Here is a 21073-nt window from a genome sequence, read left to right as displayed (position 1 = left end):
GGCAGAAAGTCTGGGTTCTGGAGCCTGTGGCTCCCAGGGCACTCCAGGACAAATGGAGTGGCCCTTACCCAGTGCTAGAAAGGAAGAGTCAGGTCACCTACCTGGTGGACCTGGGCACAAGCAGGAGCCCCAAGAGGGTGATCCATGTGAACCGCCTTAAGCTCTTCCATGACAGGGCTGATGTAAATCTGTTGATGGTAACGGATGAGGATCAGGAGGCAGAGAGTGAACCTCTCCCTGATCTTCTGTCATCAGACCCAAAAGATGGCTCAGTAGATGGAGTGATCTACTCAGACACCCTCTCTGGCCAACAGCAAGCTGATTGTAGGAGAATCCTACAACAGTTTCCTGAACTCTTCTCCCTAACCCCTGGTCAGACACACCTGTGTACCCATGATGTGGACACAGGAGACAGCATGCCTGTCAAAAACAAAATTTTTAGACAGTCTGACCATGTTAAGGAAAGCATCAAGGTGGAAGTCCACAAGATGCTGGAATTGGGAGTAATTGAGCGCTCTGACAGCCCCTGGGCTAGCCCAGTGGTCTTAGTCCCCAAACCTCACACCAAAGATGGAAAGAAAGAGATGAGGTTTTGTGTGGACTACAGAGGGCTCAACTCTGTCACCAAGACAGACGCCCATCCAATTCTTAGAGCTGATGAGCTCATAGACAAATTAGGTGCTGCCAAATTCTTAAGTACCTTTGACTTGACAGCAGGGTACTGGCAAATAAAAATGGTACCTGGAGCAAAAGAGAAAACAGCATTCTCCACACCTGATGGGCATTATCAGTTTACTGTTATGCCCTTTGGTTTAAAGAATGCCCCTGCCACCTTCCAAAGGTTGGTGAATCAAGTCCTTGCTGGTTTGGAGTCCTTTAGCACAGCTTATCTTGATGATATTGCTGTCTTTAGCTCCACCTGGCAGGATCACCTGGTCCACCTGAAGAAGGTTTTGAAGGCTCTGCAATCTGCAGGCCTCTCTATCAAGGCATCCAAATGCCAGATAGGGCAGGGAACTGTGGTTTACTTGGGCCACCTTGTAGGTGGAGGCCAAGTTCAGCCACTCCAACCCAAGATCCAGACTATTCTGGACTGGGTAGCTCCAAAAACCCAGACTCAAGTCAGGGCATTCCTTGGCTTTACTGGGTATTACAGGAGGTTTGTGAAGGGATATGGATCCATTGTGACAGCCCTCACTGAACTCACCTCCAAGAAAATGCCCAAGAAAGTGAACTGGACTGTAGAATGCCAACAGGCCTTTGACACCCTGAAACAAGCAATGTGCTCAGCACCAGTTCTAAAAGCTCCAGATTATTCTAAGCAGTTCATTGTGCAGACAGATGCCTCTGAACATGGGATAGGGGCAGTTTTGTCCCAGACAAATGATGATGGCCTTGACCAGCCTGTTGCTTTCATTAGCAGGAGGTTACTCCCCAGGGAGCAGCGTTGGAGTGCCATTGAGAGGGAGGCCTTTGCTGTGGTTTGGTCCCTGAAGAAGCTGAGACCATACCTCTTTGGGACTCACTTCCTAGTTCAAACTGACCACAGACCTCTCAAATGGCTGATGCAAATGAAAGGTGAAAATCCTAAACTGTTGAGGTGGTCCATCTCCCTACAGGGAATGGACTTTATAGTGGAACACAGACCTGGGACTGCCCATGCCAATGCAGATGGCCTTTCCAGGTTCTTCCACTTAGAAAATGAAGACTCTCTTGGGAAAGGTTAGTCTCATCCTCTTTCGTTTGGGGGGGGGTTGTGTAAGGAAATGCCTCCTTGGCATGGTTGCCCCCTGACTTTTTGCCTTTGCTGATGCTATGTTTACAATTGGAAGTGTGCTGAGGCCTGCTAACCAGGCCCCAGCACCAGTGTTCTTTCCCTAACCTGTACTTTTGTATCCACAATTGGCAGACCCTGGCATCCAGATAAGTCCCTTGTAACTGGTACTTCTAGTACCAAGGGCCCTGATGCCAAGGAAGGTCTCTAAGGGCTGCAGCATGTCTTATGCCACCCTGGAGACCTCTCACTCAGCACAGACACACTGCTTGTCAGCTTGTGTGTGCTAGTGAGAACAAAACGAGTAAGTCGACATGGCACTCCCCTCAGGGTGCCATGCCAGCCTCTCACTGCCTATGCAAGTATAGGTCAGTCACCCCTCTAGCAGGCCTTACAGCCCTAAGGCAGGGTGCACTATACCATAGGTGAGGGTACCAGTGCGTGAGCATGGTACCCCTACAGTGTCTAAACAAAACCTTAGACATTGTAAGTGCAGGGTAGCCATAAGAGTATATGGTCTGGGAGTTTGTCAAACACGAACTCCACAGCACCATAATGGCTACACTGAAAACTGGTTAGTTTGGTATCAAACTTCTCAGCACAATAAATGCACACTGATGCCAGTGTACATTTTATTGTAAAATACACCACAGAGGGCACCTTAGAGGTGCCCCCTGAAACTTAACCGACTATCTGTGTAGGCTGACTAGCTCCAGCAGCCTGCCACACTAGAGACATGTTGCTGGCCCCATGGGGAGAGTGCCTTTGTCACTCTGAGGCCAGTAACAAAGCCTGCACTGGGTGGAGATGCTAACACCTCCCCCAGGCAGGAGCTGTAACACCTGGCGGTGAGCCTCAAAGGCTCACCCCTTTGTCACAGCCCAGCAGGGCACTCCAGCTTAGTGGAGTTGCCCGCCCCCTCCGGCCACGGCCCCCACTTTTGGCGGCAAGGCTGGAGGGAACAAAGAAAGCAACAAGGAGGAGTCACTGACCAGTCAGGACAGCCCCTAAGGTGTCCTGAGCTGAGGTGACTCTAACTTTTAGAAATCCTCCATCTTGCAGATAGAGGATTCCCCTAATAGGGTTAGGATTGTGACCCCCTCCCCTTGGGAGGAGGCACAAAGAGGGTGTACCCACCCTCAGGGCTAGTAGCCATTGGCTACTAAGCCCCCAGACCTAAACACGCCCTTAAATTTAGTATTTAAGGGCTACCCTGAACCCTAGAAAATTAGATTCCTGCAACAACAACAAGAAGGACTGCCTAGCTGAAAACCCCTGCAGAGGAAGACCAGAAGACAACCACTGCCTTGGCTCCAGAAACTCACCGGCCTGTCTCCTGCCTTCCAAAGAACTCTGCTCCAGCGACGCCTTCCAAAGGGACCAGCGACCTCTGACTCCTCTGAGGACTGCCCTGCTTCGACGACGACAAGAAACTCCCGAGGACAGCGGACCTGCTCCAAAAAGACTGCAACTTTATCCAAAGGAGCAGCTTTAAAGAACCCTGCAATCTCCCCGCAAGAAGCGTGAGACTTGCAACACTGCACCCGGCGACCCCGACTCGGCTGGTGGAGAACCAACACCTCAGGGAGGACCCCCGGACTACTCTACGACTGTGAGTACCAAAACCTGTCCCCCCTGAGCCCCCACAGCGCCGCCTGCAGAGGGAATCCCGAGGCTTCCCCTGACCGCGACTCTCTGAAACCTAAGTCCCGACGCCTGGAAAAGACCCTGCACCCGCAGCCCCCAGGACCTGAAGGACCGGACTTTCACTGCAGACGTGACCCCCAGGAGTCCCTCTCCCTTGTCCAAGTGGAGGTTTCCCCGAGGAAGCCCCCCCTTGCCTGCCTGCAGCGCTGAAGAGATCCCTGGATCTCTCATTGACTTCCATTGCGAACCCGACGCTTGTTCTAACACTGCACCCGGCCGCCCCCGCGCCGCTGAGGGTGAAATTTCTGTGTGAGCTTGTGTCCCCCCCGGTGCCCTACAAAACCCCCCTGGTCTGCCCTCCGAAGACGCGGGTACTTACCTGCTGGCAGACTGGAACCGGGGCACCCCCTTCTCTCCATTGAAGCCTATGCGTTTTGGGCACCACTTTGAACTCTGCACCTGACCGGCCCTGAGCTGCTGGTGTGGTAACTTTGGGGTTGCTCTGAACCCCCAACGGTGGGCTACCTTGGACCAAGAACTGAACCCTGTAAGTGTCATACTTACCTGGTAAAACTAACAAAAACTTACCTCCCCCAGGAACTGTGAAAATTGCACTGTGTCCACTTTTAAAATAGCTATTTGTGAATAACTTGAAAAGTATACATGCAATTGAAATGATTCAAAGTTCCTAATGTACTTACCTGCAATACCTTTCAAACAAGATATTACATGTTAAATTTGAACCTGTGGTTCTTAAAATAAACTAAGAAAATATATTTTTCTATAACAAAACCTATTGGCTGGATTTGTCTCTGAGTGTGTGTACCTCATTTATTATCTATGTGTATGTACAACAAATGCTTAACACTACTCCTTGGATAAGCCTACTGCTCGACCACACTACCACAAAATAGAGCATTAGTATTATCTCTTTTTACCACTATTTTACCTCTAAGGGGAACCCTTGGACTCTGTGCATGCTATTCCTTACTTTGAAATAGCACATACAGAGCCAACTTCCTACAGCATATGACATGCTGCAGCCCTTAGAGATCTTCCCTGGCATCAGGGCCCTTGGTACCAGGGGTACCAGTTACAAGGGACTTACCTGGATGCCAGAGTGTGCCAATTGTGAAAAGAAAGGTACAGTTTTAGGGAAAGAACACTGGTGCTGGGGCCTGGTTAGGAGGCCTCAGCACACATTCAAATCATAACTTGGCATCAGCAAAGGCAAAAAGTCAGAGGGTAACCATGCCAAGGAGGCATTTCCTTACAATATCCCACTAAAAAGAAAAAAAGAAAAGCAAATTAGACATAAGACAACACAAACATCATTGTGCACAAATCTAAGGAAAATTTCACACACAATTCTGCATTTAGTACACCACCTACAAACATATAATTCATGCATGTCATCAATACTCCTTTGGAGTAAATTGCTTTTACTTACGTAAAACATGCAACTATGCAAACCGCAGGTCAGCTACTGCCAAAACCTCAAGGATCCACAGCAAAACTTTGTCAAAAAGAAGAAATAAACTGTTATAATCACAAATACAAATACTTTGCCAGTTGACAACCACCCTGCCATCAAGAATTTACAAATTTTCCCCAGTGCCTAAGAGGATTCTGCCCACCTTGAGGACAAATGGGCCTAAAAAAAAATAGTCCGATCTGCCTCCAAAGGGGGCAGAAATGGCCATCATTAATGTACCCCCTTTGGGGGGCGACCCTTGGCAAAAGGGCCAACCCCCCCAAAAAAGAAACACACACAGAAGCACGCACGCGCCATGTCCCTGGTGCCTACGTGGATTCTGCCCCCCTTGGGGGCAGATCAGCCTAAATAAATAGGCCGATCTGCTCCCAAGGGGACAGAAATGGTCATCAATAATGTGCCCCCTTGGGGGGGGGGGGGGGAGTGCGACCCTCGCCAAAAGGGCCGCCCCCCCAACACACACATGATCCCTGGTGCCTGAGTGGATTCTGGCCCCCTTGGGGGCAGGTGAGCCTAAAAAAAAAATAGGTTGATTTGCCCCCAAGGGGGCAGAAATGGCCATCAGTAATGTGCTCCCTTGGGGACACCCCCAGCACAAAAAAACAAAGGAGAACAAAAAAAAAAAAAAACCTCGGCGTCCTGGGGGCAGACGGGCCTTAAAAAAAGGTAGGCCGATTTGCCCTCGGGGGGACAGAAATGACCATCAATAATGTGCCCCTTTTGCCAAAGGGGCCGCCTCCCAGCACAAAACACACACACACACACACACGCAAGATTCCTGGTGCCTAAGTAGATTCTGCCCCCTTGGGGGCAGATGGGCCTAATAAAATAGGACGATCTTCCCCCAGCGGGGCAGAAATGGCCAACAGTTCTGTGCCCCCTTTGGGGTGGCGATCCTTGCCAAAGGGGGTGACCTCAGCACAAAAAAAACAAAGGGGAACAAAACAGAAAATTCCCTGGCGTCTTGGTGGCTTCTGCCCCCCCTCCCCTTCGGGGCAAATGGGCCTAAAAAAATGGCCAATCTGTCGGGGGGGCAAACACAGATATACTTATGCCCCGAGGGGAGCGACCCTTGCTCAAGGGGTCACGCCCCAAAATAAACATAAAACAATCCCTGGTGTCTAGTGGGTAGATTCCTGCTCCACAATCGCAAGCCGTGCCCGCAATCGTGGAGCAGGAATCCACTCAAAACAGGCACGGGGGAAAGGGAAAACTTCCAGACTGGGAGCCTGTGCATGCTCTCTCCAGCTGGCAACTGTGTTGCAGGGGTGGAGAGAGCCTACTGCGCATGTAGGTTTGGCTAACCCGAGATGGCGGCCAAACATACATGCGCAGTGAGCAGATTGCACAGTGCACTCCCCTCGTCTCGTCATCCCCAATGCCCCGCCCCATTAACAAACTAAATTCTAATAAACATGGTTTATTATAGTTTCGTTTTTTAAAGGATTTGCAGCGGCTGCTGCTAGCCGCGGGGTTATGCTCCTCCACCCTAATGGAGGAGCTGCGACTGACCGGTACTCTCCTAGCGCAAGGAGAAGTTCCGGTACTCAAAAGGAGAACGCCAAAAGGAGAACACCAGTGAGTACCGCCCCATTTAAAGCACTGGGTATGTACAAAGCAACCAGTTAAGCAGAATGGAAATGTGCATTATGGATGAACAGGCAACAGCAGATATGGGGTGCTCGAAGCATGAACCCACCGTAGAAGCATCGCAAGATTTTCACAAATAAATGTGCTACCAGCCGAGTGCATAGGGTCAAAGTGGGCGACTGAAATTGAACCCCAGTGCAACATCCCTATGGGCTCCTTCCAAATGGTTGTATGACAGAACCACACATGGCTTAACAACGTGGTCGGAACCACAACCTTGTCTTGACCTCGCATGCCTTTACCACAAATTTCATTGTAAAAGCATTCTTAGTAAAGTTATATTTGGTTAACACCATGCGTGGTTGTGTGATACAGCCTCCTGGCCCCCTCGTCCCCGCCCTAAACCCGAAAACCTACCCTATCCTAAAAACCTACCCTGCCCTATAAACTACCCAAACCACCCACCCTAACAGCTACACCGCCCTGTCCTAAAACCTACCCCGCCCTGTCCTTAAAAACTACCCTGACCACCCACCCCCACCCTGTCCTAAACACTACCCCGCCCACCCCAAACCTTAAAAGCTACCCTTCTCTGTCCTAAAAACTACCCTGACCTTCCGCCCTAAAACCTAAAGTCCTAAAACGTGCTCCATCCTGTCCTAAAAAGGACTGCGACCCCCTGCTTCCACCCTGAACCCTAAAACCTACCCTACCCTAAAAACGACCCCAATTCTCCCCCGCCCCGAACTCCAAAACCTGCCTCACCCTGTCCTTAAAAATCATCCCACCCCAAGCAGCCCCACTTACTGCCTGCCGCGTTCCTCTTCCGGCTGTTCGTTCTGTGTGCCTGAAACACGTAAATGCATGGTGCCTTAACCACGCATTTGTGTAGTTCAGGCACGTGTGGTTCAGGGCAAGCGCGGTAACGCGCGCGTGCTACTGCCTGCATGGCTCTGGCCGGCTGTTTTCCCCTCCCGGACACCAATCAAAACCTTACCCATTGTGGACACCTCCAGCTTGTGTACTACTGTGTAAACATTTGTGAAACTACCCTGCGTTTGCCTTTTGTGCGTTTCTATCAGGTAACACGTTTTGATTCAGAAATGTGAATCTTCTGTACCAATGGTGCATAGTCACTGGTGTGACTATGCACTATTGGTACAGAGGTGTGGGAATTGCCGATATGTAGTTTTTTGTTTTTGAGTGGCTGCTATACGCTAATTCCTATTGACTGCTTTAAATATGCATAGTGCTACTTTTCTCCCATGTTCTCATAATGTGAAAAGACATGACCTTTTGTATGCATGTTTACATTTAGCATTTCAGATCTCTCCAGAAGAAACGCCATCTGATTTTTCCAAAAACACCTCAAGCTCTGGCCTTGGAAGCAGCTAACAAGCTACAGAACGCTGAGGCAGCAGCAGCGAGCAACCTCGTACCCACCACCCAGGAGGTAAACTGAGTCCACAGGTGTCAGCCCACGAGAGTTTAAGTAGTCACTGCAGGGTAAGGGATGGCTGATTGAGGGTCCTTTTCTTCCAGAACGGGCTTCCCTTTAGAGAGAGTGTTCTTCTTGTTGTCATCCAACCGGGAGTAATGGAAGCACTTGTTTGCAGGACCTAACTGTCCGGGGGAAGAAGCAACGTTGAGCAGTCTGTGCTTTCTTTAGATGGTGGTATGGGAGTGTGGGTAAAACAAATAGATTCAGCATGATACAGTCAGTATTGTGCAATAAGTTAATAATGAGGCAGGGGTATCATTTGTATTAAGAATAGTTCTTTATAGTTACGTAAAGTAGGAAAGTGAAAATTAAGATGGGCATTAAAAAAATGTGATAGGATCATCTCTAGCCAAATTACAACCCCAAAAACTCAAGCTGAAACGTCTTGTTGAGGTTGAGTCACACCACATCTTTGTGCTGAGCCTTACCATGTTAAATATAAAACTTGATTAAAGAACCCACTCCATGCTGTCATACTTTGGGTCCTGTGTGTGTGTGTGTGTGTGTGTGTGATGTTAGGAACTAGAATTACAAAAAACGTATAAATTCACTTTAAAAAAAACAAAGGTTACAGGGACATTATTTACTCGCACAAAACCATAGAAATTCAGAAGTTATTAGTGCTGTAATATCTGAGGTAATTAGCAGTGCATGGCGCGGGCTGAAGTTATAGTTACCTTAGGCCGCAAGTTATAGTTACTTAAAATAACTCTATGACTGCTGAATTTCTGTGGTTTTGTGTGGGTAAATCCACAAGCTAACTGTAACGTCCCTGTAACCTTTGTTTTTTGTTTTTTAAAGTGACTTTCTGGGGTTTTCTAAATTCTGTTTCCTAACTATAATGTCCCTGTAACCTTTGTTTTTTTTCAGGGAATTTCTTTCTTTTTTAATTTAAAATAATTTTCATTACTATACCTTAATCCAACCACGAAGCGCACAGGCTCTGGCCATGCACGCCGGGGTTTTGCCGTCAGGACTGGCCTTTGGCCGTGCACAGCAAAACTTTTCCACAGCGCTTGTCTCCCTGGGTGTGATAATAGGTGTGAGACTGGCTGTGAGAGTGTCAGATTGTGCTCCAGAAGATGAACGATGCATTCGCCTCCACAAAGGATTTCAGATAGTTTTTCAATATAGAATTGCAGCGTAAACACACTTGGTTTGCCTTTGCCAGGCCCAGGAGTAAGTATAATTTGTCTTTTCCAGAAGTGGTGCTTCAACTGGGGCACCTGCTATGTTTATATTTGTAAGTGCTTCCTGTTGAGGTTTAATTTCCGTGAAATGAATATCTAGACCAAAATGGCCTGGACTATAAATTTTTTTGCTTCGGTGTGTGGGGGGGGGGGGGGGGGGAGGGTTACACGGGGAACCATGCAGCAACCCCTACCACTGGCCGATTTCGCCCCAGGTGCCCAATCCCCTGGGGCCCGGCCGTCAGTCCTAGGTGCACCACAGGGCACCCCTGTATCTGTTGTTTGTTTAGTCCCAGGTGTAGGAAAGTCACTCTTCTTGGCATGGTTACCTCCACATTTTGCCTTTTTATCAGTGTGTTTAGACTGTCTTCACTGGGATCCTGCTAACCAGGACCTCAGTGATTGTGCTCTCTCCTCCAAATTAGGTTGTTTTGGTACCCTTTACATCCCACAATTGGCGGGTCCCCCATGGGCTGCAGCATGTATTATGCCACCAATAGGAACCCATGCAAACTATGCCTGCAGGCCTGCCATTGCAGCCTGCGTGAAAAGGTGCATGCACCCTTTCGCTGCTGGTCACTGCACCAGGTCTCTGTAAATCACTCCTGTGGTAGGCTCTCCTAGCCCATAGGGTGGGGTGCAAGTGATTGTGTGTGAGGGCACACCTGCATGAGCAGAGATGCCCCTACGAACTTCATGTTCAATGCACTGGACTTTGTAAGTGCAAAGAAGCCATTTTACTGGTGTACCTGCCACAGGTCACTGTGTTCCAGCTACATAATGGTAACTCCAAACCTAGGCATGTTTACTATCAAACATGTCGGAATCATACCCCAATACTAATGTCAGTATTGTATTTGTGGCATGATTCCATGCACTCTGGGTATTCCTTAGAGGACCCTCCAGTACTGCTCCTGCCAGTCTTCCAGGATTTGTAGGCAGCCCACGCTGCTGACACCCCACAAACAGGTTTCTGCCCTTCTGCTGCTTGACCAGCCCAAGCAGGGGAAGGCTGAACAAAGGATTCCCTGTGAGAGAGGGAGGCAACACCTTCTTCTCTCTTGGAAATAGATGTTACATGGCTGCTGGGGAGGCGTAGCCTCCTCATGCCACTGCTTGCTTTGAAGGGCACGTTTGATGCCCTCCTTGCATAATCCGGTTTGCACCAGTCCAGGGACTTCTGGTCCCTGCTCTGGAGCGAATGCACACAAAGGAAAGGGGAGTGACCTCTTCCCTGTCCATCAACACCCCAGAGGTGGTGCCCAGAGTTCCTTCAGGTGGCCACTTAACTTGGCCATCTTGAAAACAAGATGTGCAGAGGCCCCTGGGAGCATTTAGTTGGTCAGGACAGGTGACTGACTTAAGTGACTGCCTCTGATAGGTGGTCACCCTGCAGAGTGACAAGTCCTCCTGTGTAGGAAGCTGGCCTGGTGTGTGGTGTGCACCTATGGTATTTACACCTTGTACCAGGTCTAGGTATCCCCTCTCAGTGACGTGTAGGCAGTGTCTAAGAGCCAGGCTCTCTAAAGGTAGCTGTGGATGAGCATCCAAGGCTTATCTAGGAGAGATGCAAAGCTCATACAATACCACTGTAGTCACACAGCACTTGCACACATTAAAGAAAACACTCAGTTGTACAACAATAAAGGTACTTTATTTTTGGATCAAAAACCACAAAATACTAGGTAGGTACCCCACCCTTAGGAGGTAACTAATACACTAAATATATACACTAGCAATCGGAAACAGGCATAGAAAAGATTAGAAAACAGTGCAAATAGTAGTAACCAATAGTGACCCCGGGGGGAGCACAAACCACATGCAAAAAAAATGGAATGCGAACAAGGTACCCCCCACCCCCACCCCCTCTAGGTAAGTAAAATGTGTAGAGGGGAACTAGAAAACCGCAAAGGTAAGTAACACAGTACCCTCCCCCCCCCCCCCCCCCCCCCCCAGCGACCAGGAATGCAGGAGTAAAACGTTGGATTTTCCCTAAACCACCCAAAAGGAGGAAAAAGAAAATAAGACAACACCCAGAGAAGACTGCAAGAAAACCAGAGGTGGATTCCTAAAGAAAGAAGACGTGTGGAAAGAGGGGACCAAGTCCAAGAGTCCCAGTAGAATCCAGGAGGAGTAGGAGGGTACTACCCATTCAGCTGTGGATGCAGGAGTTGGTCGACGGTGATGAAGAACAGGTCAGCACTGCAGCCCTGGAACCGGAGAAGAGTTCCTGATGAATGTAGATGGAGTCGGTGCAGGAATTCCACCAACAAGCATTGGCAAAGGCAAACTTAAGGTTAGTGGAAAAGAGGTGCTGCTGGGGACCAGAAAGTCCCAGGAGGACTCAACCCAGGAGGGGGAGTCTAAGGGGACCCTCAGAGTCGAAAAAGCCCACGCAGCACTACAAAAGAGGATCCCATGCTGCAGGAAAACCACACAGGAGGCTGTGCTTTGCAGGATGCAGTGCTGGGAGCTGAAGCTACATATTGCCTAAAGAGTCCTTGGCGGAGATGGAAACAAGCCTTGGTAGTTGCAAGAGACGCGGTGCACGGGGTACTGTCCTGCATAGGAAGGCAAAGGCTTACCTCCATTAAAGTTGGACAGCTGGCAGAGAGGAGCAAGAGTGCTACTCTGGACCACCACCCGTGATACAGGATCCACGCTGCTCAGCAGGAGAGGGAATCCACGCAACCAGTTGTCACTTGTTTTAGGTGCCTGCGTTTGCAGGGAGAGTGACTCCTTCACTCCAAGGGAGATTCCTTCTTCTTGTGCACTAAATGTGCCCTTCAAAGCAAACCAGTGGCTTGGGGAGATTACCCCTCCCAAGCAAGTCACACCTATTTCCAAAGGGAGAGGGTGTAACCTCCCTCTTCCAAAGGAAATCCTTTGTTCTGACTTTCCGGGCCTGATCAGATGACGCAGCAGGAGGACAGAAACCTGTCTGAAGGGTGGCGGCAGCTGGGCTGCCCACGAAACCCTGTAAGACTGGTGGTAGCAATGCAGGGAGTCCTCTGAGGAGCCCCCAGAGTGCCATGGATTCATACTTGAAACAGTATTGGGATATGATTCCGACATGTTTGATACCAAACATGCCCAGGTTCGGAGTCACCATTATGTAGCTGGACATTGGTAGTGACCTATGTCCGGTACACGCGTAAAATTGCGTCCCTGCACTCAAAAAGTCCAGAAAAATGAATCTGGAGTTTGTGGGGGCACCTCTGCTAGTGCAGGGTTGCCCTCACACAGGTACCTGCACTCTGCCCTCTGGGCTTAGAGGACCTACCATAGGAGTGACTTATAGTGACCTGTAATGAAAACGGGTGCATTAAAATCACCCCACCAACATGTTGATCTCGGTCCCGGGGACCCCATCTCCCAAGGCTGGCCTAATTTATTTTTCCTTTTTTTTTTTTTTTCTGGGGGAGGGGGACTGCGCGGCCCCCCCTCCCAAGGCTGATGTTGGCCCCAGGGACACATTTCCCCGAGCCCTGCCTTATTTTTTGGGGGTAGGAAAGCAGTGTGGACCTCTTCCCTAGGGCCAAACTCAGCCCCAGGGACCTATCCCCTGGTGCCCGGGCATGTGACCTGGGTGCCCCCTCAGGGCACCAAGTCTCAATGTTTGGGACCATAGGCTTCCAGCCTCCTGCGGGAGCCAGCATGCTCTTACTGAGAGGGAGCTGCTAAATCGTCTCCCTCTCTGTCTTCCTGCCTGCATCTTTGCAGGCAGGGAGACACTGGAAACCTCTGCTTACAGAGAGGGAGAGGTGTTTGACAGCTCTCCCTTGCTGTGAGCAGAGTGTTTTCTGTGACTTGGCAGTAGCTATCAAAGCTGCAGCCAAGCCACAGGAGACAGCTATTTCCCGGTGGTGGGTACCCTGGGACAAAGCAGTTGACATTTTTAGTGGGGCTTAGATGAAGCAGAGTTCCAAGATGGCTACCGACATTTCCTGGTTTGAAGTGTTGGCAGCCAGTCAGAGCTGTGCATTTCCCTGCTCGAGCGCGTCTTTTTTTGCAAATCGTTGTGCAGGATATGCGGCCCCAGATAGACACATTTTCCCTTTACTATCTCCAAAACTACTGAACGGATTTACACCAAATAAGTGAAAATGTAATCTGAGTACCGAAAGCTAGCTTTCTGCCAAATTCGGTGCAATTCCTTCCAGTGGTTCGGGATGTAGTTGTGTCTAAATGTCCTTTGGGAATTAACATAGGAAATTAAACTTTTTTGACACCTCTCCATTTCCTCCACCCCCGCTTGACGGACCACCCCAAAACTTGCTGTGCACAACAAGAATCACCGGCAAACATTTTCTGGGAAAATTTTGTGAAGATTCGTCAAACAATTCTAAAGATATAGGCAAATCAAAAAACGCCTTTTCTATGGAAACATGGTCGTAACTAGAACTACCTAGTGGTGATCTTTTTTCTTTTTTTTTCTTTTTTGTGTGTGTGTTATTTATAGATACACATACTGTGCATGCTCCCGTCATCCAGTGTTAGGCATGGACGTGTTCAAGTTGTTTTTCTTTGAAGAACTCTTTTGAGTCACAAGATATAGGGCCTGATTACAACTTTGGATGAGGTGTTAATCCGTCCCAAATGTGACGGATATACCACCAGTCGTATTACGAGTTCCATAGGATATAATGGACTTGTAATACGGCTGGTGGTATATCCGTCACTTTTGGGATGGATTAACACCTCCTCCAAAGTTGTAATCAGACCCATAGTGACTTCACCCATGACTGGCAATGCACTTTGGCACTGGCTCGATTGTTTTTTCTTTGCCATCGGGTTCAGATATGTTCCTTCGAGCTCTGGGTCAACGCCACGTTTTTATATTCTCGCAAGGCCCATTTGGTTACCTCTGACTTGTACGTTGAATAAGCAGTGTATCTAATGTCTGCTCTAAACACCGGGTCGCCTCTGCTTCTGTTCCGTGGTAGAATACTCATATTCCATTCAGATACTTCCTGAAGTATTAAGAGCAGTACTTGAGGACAGACCTACATCAGGTGGGCAGCCTCTGTTTCCGAACACAAAGAGACCGCCTGCTCTTCATGGCTCGCCTTCAGAAACAAAAAGACTCTAAGGTGCCATCTTCATCATGTCAGAATCGACATCGCACCACCAAATGGAAGACACCCCTGATCTGTTCTGAGGTTGAGCAGCAGCTGGATGATCCAAACGCAGAGGGTCCGATATCGGAGTTGGAGGAGAAGGAGGACTCAGATGTGGATGAATCTCCACCCGCACAAAGTCCATCTACAAAAGCAGCCACTGTGAGTACCTCCCTTTGAGCCTCTACACTTGTGCCAATTACAGTTTGTCTTGGAAGGTAGTTTTACTAGTAACCATCACTTCCTTCAGAGGTGTCAGTGAGCTACAAGTTCTCAACCTCGAAAAACCCGTCTTCCAAGACCACTCAGACAAGATAGTCCTCGAGACAAACCCCAAGTTCATTCTTATGGTGTTATCTACCTTTTACCTAAATTAAACAATAGAACTACCAGTGTTCTCCCCACAGCCAGAGTCTGCAGCGGAACAAGCTGTTCATACTCTGGATATCAAAGAGCACTAGTGTATTGGTAGGATTAAGCCTTTCCAAAACAGCTCTTTGTTTCTTGATCAAAACTACATAAAGGCCGTCTTCGCTCTAAATCTAGCACGCTGGAGAGTCAAATGTACACACATCTGTTACCCCAAAGCTAAAAGACCTTTGCCTGTCTTAAACACCCAACACACACCACGTAAAAAAGGAGGGCTTCTGTCTTTCCAAGGCAATACCCCTATAGCTAAAATCTGTAAAGTAGCTACCTGGTCCACTCTGCACACATTCACTAAACATTATGGTGTAGATGTTTTAGCTCGCGATCAAGCTAGAGTTGGCTAGGCTGACTTATGTACGCTCTTTCAGTTGTGTGCAAAATCCTCAGGCTAAGCCACCCCATACAGGAGGACTGTTTTACAGTCTAAGGACAGCATGCGTATCTACAGCTACTCATGCCACAAACGCAAAATGTTGCCCTGTAAGCATCTGTTCAAGTTATGTAGTGCTGTAGATTCATATGCATCCACTGTCCTTCCTGGAGGTCATCTTTTCTCTGTCTTTCTGCTCCATCTATGTCCTCTCCATTTGGATGAAAAAACAATCCTAACAATGGAGCCGATGCCCATGCGCATTAGCAATCTTGGCCGGAATCACCAAACCTTGTGACTCGAAAGACTTCTTCAAAAAAAAAAACTGACAGCAACGCAAGTCTAACACTAAATTGCAGGAGTATGCACATGTGAATCTACAGCACTACAGGCCACAAACAGATCCTTACAGGGAAGATTTTCATGAACATTCTTCTTTAATAGGGTCAGGAGGGCATAGGTAAGGGCAGACCTTTTCCACATCCTCTTGCTGTGCTAATTCCTAAATGGTGCCAACCAGAAACGCCCCAGAAAGTTATTGAAAATCCCCAACCCAACAATGGCTTAAAGTTCTAGCTTCATGCATTACTTTGCAGAAACAACAAGCTTTCTCCGTACAGAAACCAGAGCAAGAAAATGAAACTGTGACTTTCCCAGTAAAAAACACTATCAACCGTGAGCAAGCTTAACATCCACAAGTGAATGTTTCTAAAGAATAAATGGTGTGACACAACCGGTCCTACTTTTTAGTAGCCTCATTATACAACACAATATGTTTTCATATGAATGTAATGATGTTTTCTGTGAAAAATCAGTTAATGTACAAGAAAACTGTTAGAGCCAATAGCAAGAAAAAAGAACTGAAGAGGGCAATGGTTAGTTTGGTAACACATTGGTGTGGGGTATTTGGGGACGGAGGTGGTCAAAGGGCTGCCTTAAAGTTACTGTTATTGTTTTTGTCTTGCAATGGCTGCATGCCAGTGAGATTGAGACATTTCTTTTATTGCTTTTTCTCTTTTAAAGAGAGACATTTCACGTTAATGAAGCTGTTGTCTTATTTTTTTGTTGTTGTGTCAAACTTATTTTTATTAGTTTGAAGTTGAGTACAGGCATTACGTCTGCTATAAAAGTATACAGTGTTTAACAAGACAGATATTCTCATCCCCATTGTCACATATTGAATTTTCCAACCATTTTCAGAAAGTGATAATAGCAAAGAAAAAAAGGACATACAACAAATAACATCTTCAAACATAATATGCATCTTGGGAGACAAGAATAGTCAAAATCCGGAGTATGACACAGCAAGGGCTGAATATGTGACCATGAAGTGGGGTCCATTGGTGAACTCCAAAGGCGAGCACGCCATTGAGTAATCTGGAGCTTCTTTCTTTCTTTTTCCAGGCTGCCGCTATCTCCATTTTAGCAGCAACCAAGCGTTTGATGCTGGGGACTCATCTCTTAGTCCCAAGAGGATGCAGCTCATTCTATTATGAATGGGGTACCCCAGTGTATCTTTAATGTGAGCTAAAATTTAATTCCAAAAAGGGCGAATCGTGGTACAGTCCCACCATATCTGGCTAAAATCGCCCTGTAGTCCACACCGTCTGCAGCAAAGGTCAGATGTAGCTGGGAATATCTTGTTCAATTTGGCAGGGTAAAGGTACCAGTCATACTGGGTTTTATAGTGGGCTTCTCTCAAGGCCATGGACCTATTACATTTTTGTAAGTCTCAATACAATCCATCCCATTGTGTGTCAAGGATGTCTTCCCCCCCAATAAATGCCCCCAGAAGGTAAGATGACGGGGTTGTGTCATGCCCTCTGTAGTAGATAGTAGGGCATAAAGGCGAGTAATAGTCCCCCTAGGGGGGCCTGCCCGGCAGACAAATTGTTCAAATTATGTTAAGTCCTGCGTGGCTACAAGTTGGTTCGCTGGTTTAAGTGCCCATTGCTGCAGCTGTGTGTAGTGGTAGATTTGCCTGCTTGGGATACCAATTTTCTTTTGCAATTTTCAAATTTTAGTATGTTGTTATGGTGGAAAAAATCTGCTAACGTGAGACAGCCTCCTTCCCTCCATACATCAAATGGCCCTGGCCGAAGGGCTGGGGGGGGGGAATGCCTGGTTGTAATTTAGCGGTGTTTGCAGTGAAGGAAAGTTTTGTCCAACTCTTTGTTTACATCACTTTGTCCCAGACCTTTAGAGTAGTTTTTATTGGTGTACTAAGATATGCATTGTAGGGGCGGTCTGCCTTTGGCTTCCATAGAAAGTCCCATAAAACCCTCCCCACCATGGCCTGGTCCATGTGTAGCCAGTGGTTATCAGATTCTCTGAGGGACCATTCCATAACAATTCTTAGCAAGGCAGCTTTGTAATAGAACTGGAAATCTGGTAGACCCAAGCCCCTGTTTTTCTTTGGCATTCTTAACATTTTATAAAATAATCTGACTCGCCTTGCTTGCCAGATAAAGTGTACAATAAGGGTGCGCAGAGTCAAGAAAAATGTGCGGTCAATGTCTATTGGGAGGCTTTGAAATAAGTAGAGTATCTTGGGCAGAAGTGTAATTTTTATGGCATTGATCCTCCCCAACCATGTGAGATTGGACAGAGCGCATCGTTTGAAGTCCGCTTTTATGCAGGTCAGCAGCGGGGATAATTTACCCTAAAGAAATCTGCTATGTTTGGTGTGATTTTAATACCTAGGAATGCTGTTTCTTTCTTTGCCCACTGAAAGGGTGCAGAGGCTGCAAGCATTTACATCTCTGGTAGGGGCATCGTCTGATTCATCATTTAAGACTTTGAGAGGTAAATTTTGAAGCCCGCCACTGCTTCGAAAAGTTGAAGTTCCTCTTGAAAGGAGGAGATCGAGGCACACTTGGTCAGTGTCAAGAGAACATCGTCAGCGAATAGCGAGATCTTTTGCTCTGTTGTCCCAAAGGTGATTCCATGAATGGTGGGTAATACCTGAATATCCGCTGCTAAAGGTTCTACAGTGAGTACAAACAACAATGGGAACAGAAGACATCCCTGTCTCATCCCCCTCGTCAAAGAGAAAGGTTTAGAACTGGTGCAGTTCACCAAAACTCTGGAGAGGGGCGCTGCATAATTGGCCTTAATCATCCCGATGAATTGTTCTCTAAATCCATAAACCCTAAGAGCATGGGTCATAAAGTCCCAATGTACCCGGTTGAATGCCTTTTCGCCATCAAGGCTCAACAAAATGGCCGGGATCTTTTTCTCATGAGAGTTTTCGATTAGATGTATCACCCTATGAATCAGGAAGCAAGTCTTCTAGTCAAGATGTTAGTATCTTCACAGAAAACTTTGAATCCAGGTTCAAAGGGGCTATGGGTCTATAAGAGCTATTGCCATGAAGGTCCTTCACTGGCTTGGGAATGACATAAATGTGTTTGTGGTAGCACCTGAAGTGCCTATGTAGTTGAATAGGGTGGTCAGGTGTGGCGTCAGCTCCGAGCTAAAGGTCTTATAAAATAGTATTGTCAGGCCGTCTGGCCCCAGTGACTTGTGAGGTTTGAGGGAGTTAATTGCCATCTGTACCTCATTCTTTTCAGTGGGTGCCCTCAATCGTTCATTGTGTGCCACCATGATCTTGGGAAGAGTAATATTTCCTAAGTACTCTATTTGGGTGAAATCAGTGGAGGGTGCCGCTCTGTAAAGATCTTGATAAAACTTCCCAAATATGTTTGCCTTCGCCACATCTTAACTGGTCAGTTCATTGGTGGGTTGTCATATATCCCTATATATTCTCTTTCCCATTTCCCCCTTAGCTGTCTGGCTAAGTGCGAACAAACTTTATTCCCTTGCTTGCAAGATGTTCTGTGTAAATGTAGCAACGTAAGTTCAGCTCCGTTTGAGTATATAGCGTTAAGGTTACCTCTTGGAGGGGTAGGGTTAGGTGTGCTTTGTGCGCTTCTTCAGCAGTGAGTAGTTCTGCCTCTACTGAGAGGTGTTCCTTTTTCCTCTGTTTGTTCAGTGCTGCCATCAGGGAGATACATTTGCCTCAGAGCACTGCTTTAAATGCATCCCATGTAATGCTCAGATTGGTGTCTTCAGGGTTGTTAAGCAAGAAATATTCCCTAATGGTGCAGCGTAAGTCATCTCTTGATAACTTATCTCATATCGAGGTTTGAGGTGAAGTACCACCTCGTGGTCTTCGTCCTGATCCCATTCCAATTTAGTATCACATCTACTGGTGCATGATCTGAATGGCTGATACAGTGAATTGCTGCTTTATGGAGATCCTGGACCACCCCCTGACTGGAGATTACATAGTCAATTGGACTATGGCCACGCCCCGACCACCCTCGAAGTAGGTAAAGGAATTCTCGCCTTTTACCAGGATGATGGACAGCTTTCAAAAACGACCCCAATGCGTTTACCGCCGATTTCGGTGGTGCGTTGTTGATGCTCAGAAGCACAAGGACATATCCACAAAGACGCACTAGTAACAATCACATTGCCAAAGGCACACAAGGTTGCTGGAGACGTTTACCCAGTGGCCCATCACGTACCCTTAGTGTACAATATAAACGGGGCGTATAAAACATGCTAGGTAACGCTTACTGACATACTCGTAGAAAATACTCCGGTTGGGTAGGCCACAATGCTCATTTTACAGAAACTAAACCTCAAAGGAAGCACTTCCAAATATAAACGTAGCAGGTGCCGCAGTTGAAGCTCAGCTTCTGGAAAGGACAAGCCACCCTAACTCTTGGGCTTGGCAAAGATAAAGCAAGGCTGTGCGCTCAGAGATCCCATAGCAGAAAAAGATCTAGAATCCTTCCTGGAGGTGAACTGATGATGTACTGGAGCGTAATCTGTATCTGACTGTGACGCGCGGGTTCTATCTTCCTCTCCTGGAGACACAGAGAAGAAGGTTCGCCCTTTATAAAGCACCTGTAAGCTCCGCCCGCTGAGCCACGCCCGTCCACCCTCGAAGTAGGTAAAGGAATTCCCACCTTTTACCACGATGATGGACAGCTTTCCAAAACGACCCCACTGCGTTTACCGCCGATTCACGTGGTGCGTTGTTGATGCGCAGAAGCACGAGGACATCTCCACAAAGACGCACTAGTAACAATAACATTGCCAAAGGCACACAAGGTTGCTGGAGACGTTTACCCCGTGGCCCATCACGTACCCCTAGTGTACAATATAAACATAGCAGGTGCCGCAGTTGAAGCTCAGCTTCTGGAAAGGACAAGCCACCCTAACTCTTGGGCTTGGCAAAGATAAAGCACGGCTGTGCGCTCAGAGATCCCATAGCAGAAAAAGATCTAGAATCCTTCCTTGAGGTGAACTGATGACGTACTGGAGCGTAATCTGTATCTGACTGTGACGCGCGGGTTCTATCTTCCTCTCCTGGAGACACAGAGTAGAAGGTTCTCTCTTCATAAAGCACCTGTAAGCTCCGCCCGCTGAGCCACGCCCCGTCCACCCTCGAAGTAGGTAAAGGAATTCCCGCCTTTTACCAGGATGATGGACAGCTTTCCAAAACGACCCCACTGCGTTTACTGCCGATTCACGTGGTGCGTTGTTGATGCGCAGAAGCACGAGGACATCTCCACAAAGACGCACTAGTAACAATAACATTGCCAAAGGCACACAAGGTTGCTGGAGACGTTTACCCCGTGGCCCATCACGTACCCCTAGTGTACAATATAAACGTAGCAGGTGCCGCAGTTAAAGCTCAGCTTCTGGAAAGGACAAGCCACCCTAACTCTTGGGCTTGGCAAAGATAAAGCACGGCTGTGTGCTCAGAGATCCCATATCAGAAAAGATCTAGAATCCTTCCTGGAGGTGAACTGATGATGTACTGGAGCGTAATCTGTATCTGACTGTGACGCGCTGGTTCTATCTTCCTCTCCTGGAGACACAGAGTAGAAGGTTCTCCCTTCATAAAGCACCTGTAAGCTCCGCCCGCTGAGCCACGCCCC

General features: G+C 47.8%; 1 protein-coding gene across 3 annotated transcripts in view; it reads left to right on the top strand.

Moving 5' to 3' along the window:
- TROAP (trophinin associated protein) overlaps positions 1-21073 on the top strand; it is a 155209-nt gene that overhangs the window by 88969 nt on the left and 45167 nt on the right. For all 3 annotated transcript variants that reach the window (XM_069230622.1, XM_069230620.1, XM_069230621.1), the window contains exon 12: positions 7825-7959. In XM_069230622.1, the coding sequence (XP_069086723.1) occupies positions 7825-7959 (135 nt within the window). The remainder of the gene's footprint in view (positions 1-7824; positions 7960-21073) is intronic.

Source organism: Pleurodeles waltl, chromosome 4_2 (assembly GCF_031143425.1).
Source record: "Pleurodeles waltl isolate 20211129_DDA chromosome 4_2, aPleWal1.hap1.20221129, whole genome shotgun sequence".
Lineage (NCBI taxonomy): Eukaryota > Metazoa > Chordata > Amphibia > Caudata > Salamandridae > Pleurodeles > Pleurodeles waltl.
Note: the sequence above shows the minus strand (reverse complement) of the source record. Positions and strands in the feature narration are given on the sequence as shown.